The sequence below is a fragment of the Aedes albopictus genome, chromosome 2, assembly GCF_035046485.1.
Source record: "Aedes albopictus strain Foshan chromosome 2, AalbF5, whole genome shotgun sequence".
Lineage (NCBI taxonomy): Eukaryota > Metazoa > Arthropoda > Insecta > Diptera > Culicidae > Aedes > Aedes albopictus.
The window spans coordinates 172,122,224-172,124,069 of NC_085137.1; the positions used below are offsets into that span (position 1 = coordinate 172,122,224).

The window sequence follows — 1,846 nt, forward strand, 5'->3', positions numbered from 1 at the left end:
TTCGAAATCTTGCGCAGCTTAACTATCGACGTATATTACAACAACTTGTCCGGAGCTCTCTCATCATATTCGATCGAACGCACTTACCTTCTTCAGCATCTGTCTCTTCCGCTGCGTGGAGGTCTGCTTTTGCTGGATGAACCGATGCTTCTCCAGTGCCTGCTTCTGCTGTTTGCTCTCCCGCCTGATCAATTTCACCTCGTTCGACAGCCCGTAGCCTACAATATCTCCAAAGTTAGATCCGGGAAAGCCGCTCTCGTCCAGCTGTTTCAACACACTAACCTTCACGCGACACGTTATTTCGTCGTCTTGCTGCTGCTGCTGTTCTTCGGTGAGCTCCTCTTTGGGGTCGGATTTCTTCTTTTTCTTCTGTTTGTTTCCGGTACTATCCGCCGCGGAGAATTCCTCCACGGGAGCTTCATCCAAAGGAGTTTGGAGTTCTGTTGGGTCAACCTGTTCATCGGAACGTTTCCGCTTTTTCTTTTTGCTCTTTTTTGTAACCGGTTCCTCTGGTGAAGGCTCACCGATTTCAACCAATGTATTATCATCCAACTGTTCCGATTTATTTTCGCTCAAAGCGAGCGGATTTTCATCCTCTTCCCCGGTTGCAAGCTCTTCCTGCTCAACTTTCGATCGCTTGCTTTTTTTAGATTTTTTCTTAGGAGGTTCCTCCTGCACAGGTTCTTCCTCTGCATGATTAGGCTCTGCCTTTGATTCCTCAGCTCGGTCGACATCATCTACTTTGGACCGCTTTTTCTTTTTCTTCTTTTTGATAGGTTCTTCAGACTCTTCAACTACTTCTTCGGGAGTGGGATTCATCTCGACTTTATCGATGTCACCTTCCATGCTCTTTCTAGATTTTTTAGATTTCTTTTTTGAAGATGTTTCTTCTGTCTCAATATTAGATTCTGGTTCGACCGCAGGGGTCTGTTTAACTTGGCCAAATTTTTCTTGCATCTTACTTTTGAAGTAATCTTGCAAGGACATAGTCGCTTTGATTGTTGTCAGTCCCAAGATGTTACCTTCGTCGGAGTCTGATTTATCCTCACTGGAATATTTTTCCACAGCTTTTACAACCTCCACTTTCTGGTTATTCACCTCCTCCAACGTTTTCTTCCCAAAAATGTTTGCCAAATCTTTCTCGCTGGCCCTGGTCAAGTCCTTGCCCCGGGTAAACTTTTTGTAGTGAACCCGAGCCCGCGAATTCTTGGACTTCTCCTCCAGTGATTTCATTTTGGCCATATCTACCTCATCCACCGGAGGAGCCTCTTCGCCGTTCAGCGATTTCAACAGCTGGTTAAAATCCTGATCGTGCTGGGTCCAGTGGTCGTCCTTCTCGCCCGCGTAGCCGAACCCTTCCGCGTCCTGTTTCATCTTGGGCAGAATAGGTGCCGACATGCCATCTTCGCGCTTACCCAGTCCCTTGCCCTCGGACCAACCCAGTTTCTCCAGCATCCGCACGCCGAAATTGCTGGAATCTGTAATTAACAAAGTATACAGTCTCCCAAAAAGACCACCTCAAAATCCGAATCCCCACTTACCATTGTAGACGGGTGCCGCACGTGGCTGTTGCTTGATCTGGCAGAGCTTTCGCTGGCGCATCTTCATGCTCGGCAGAGCGACCGATCCCAGATAGTCACCCATCGCGGCAGGCTTCCTAAGGGATCTGAGTTGTTGTCAAACGCAAAAGGGAACAATTTGGTGTTTTAGACTTACGGAAAAACGTAAAATTGTACGAATTTTCGGAGCACCACCGACCAAGGCGAAAAGACTTCGCGTACGAAAAGATAAATAAAAACACTAAATGCATGCACGCGTGAGTGTGACGTTTATTGACAAGAGGAAG

At 47.1% G+C, this 1,846-nt stretch overlaps 1 protein-coding gene across 2 annotated transcripts; it reads right to left on the minus strand.

The window, feature by feature from the left end:
- On the minus strand, window positions 1–1,846 carry LOC109398643 (PIN2/TERF1-interacting telomerase inhibitor 1). Of its 2 annotated transcripts, XM_062850717.1 has the most exons (4): window positions 1,717–1,846; window positions 1,542–1,657; window positions 283–1,478; window positions 1–218 (listed from the first exon to the last, which is right to left on the minus strand). In XM_062850717.1, the coding sequence occupies exons 2-4, from the start codon at window positions 1,642–1,644 to the stop codon at window positions 195–197; spliced, it is 1,323 nt and encodes a 440-aa protein (XP_062706701.1). In that variant the 5' UTR covers window positions 1,645–1,657; window positions 1,717–1,846; the 3' UTR covers window positions 1–194. The 2 variants fall into 2 exon arrangements, with proteins under 2 accessions (XP_062706701.1, XP_019526573.3); XM_019671028.3 differs by having other exon boundaries at window positions 1–1,478.

What these genes read in the sequence shown, in the direction of transcription:
- LOC109398643 (XM_019671028.3), bottom strand. Translation starts at nt 1,644, where the DNA reads ATGGGTGACTATCTGGGATCGGTCGCTCTGCCGAGCATGAAGATGCGC. An exon ending in TGCGGCACCCGTCTACAATG is followed by an intron (nt 1,479 to 1,541) that starts GTAAGTGGGGAT and finishes TGTTAATTACAG; the next exon opens with ATTCCAGCAATTTCGGCGTG.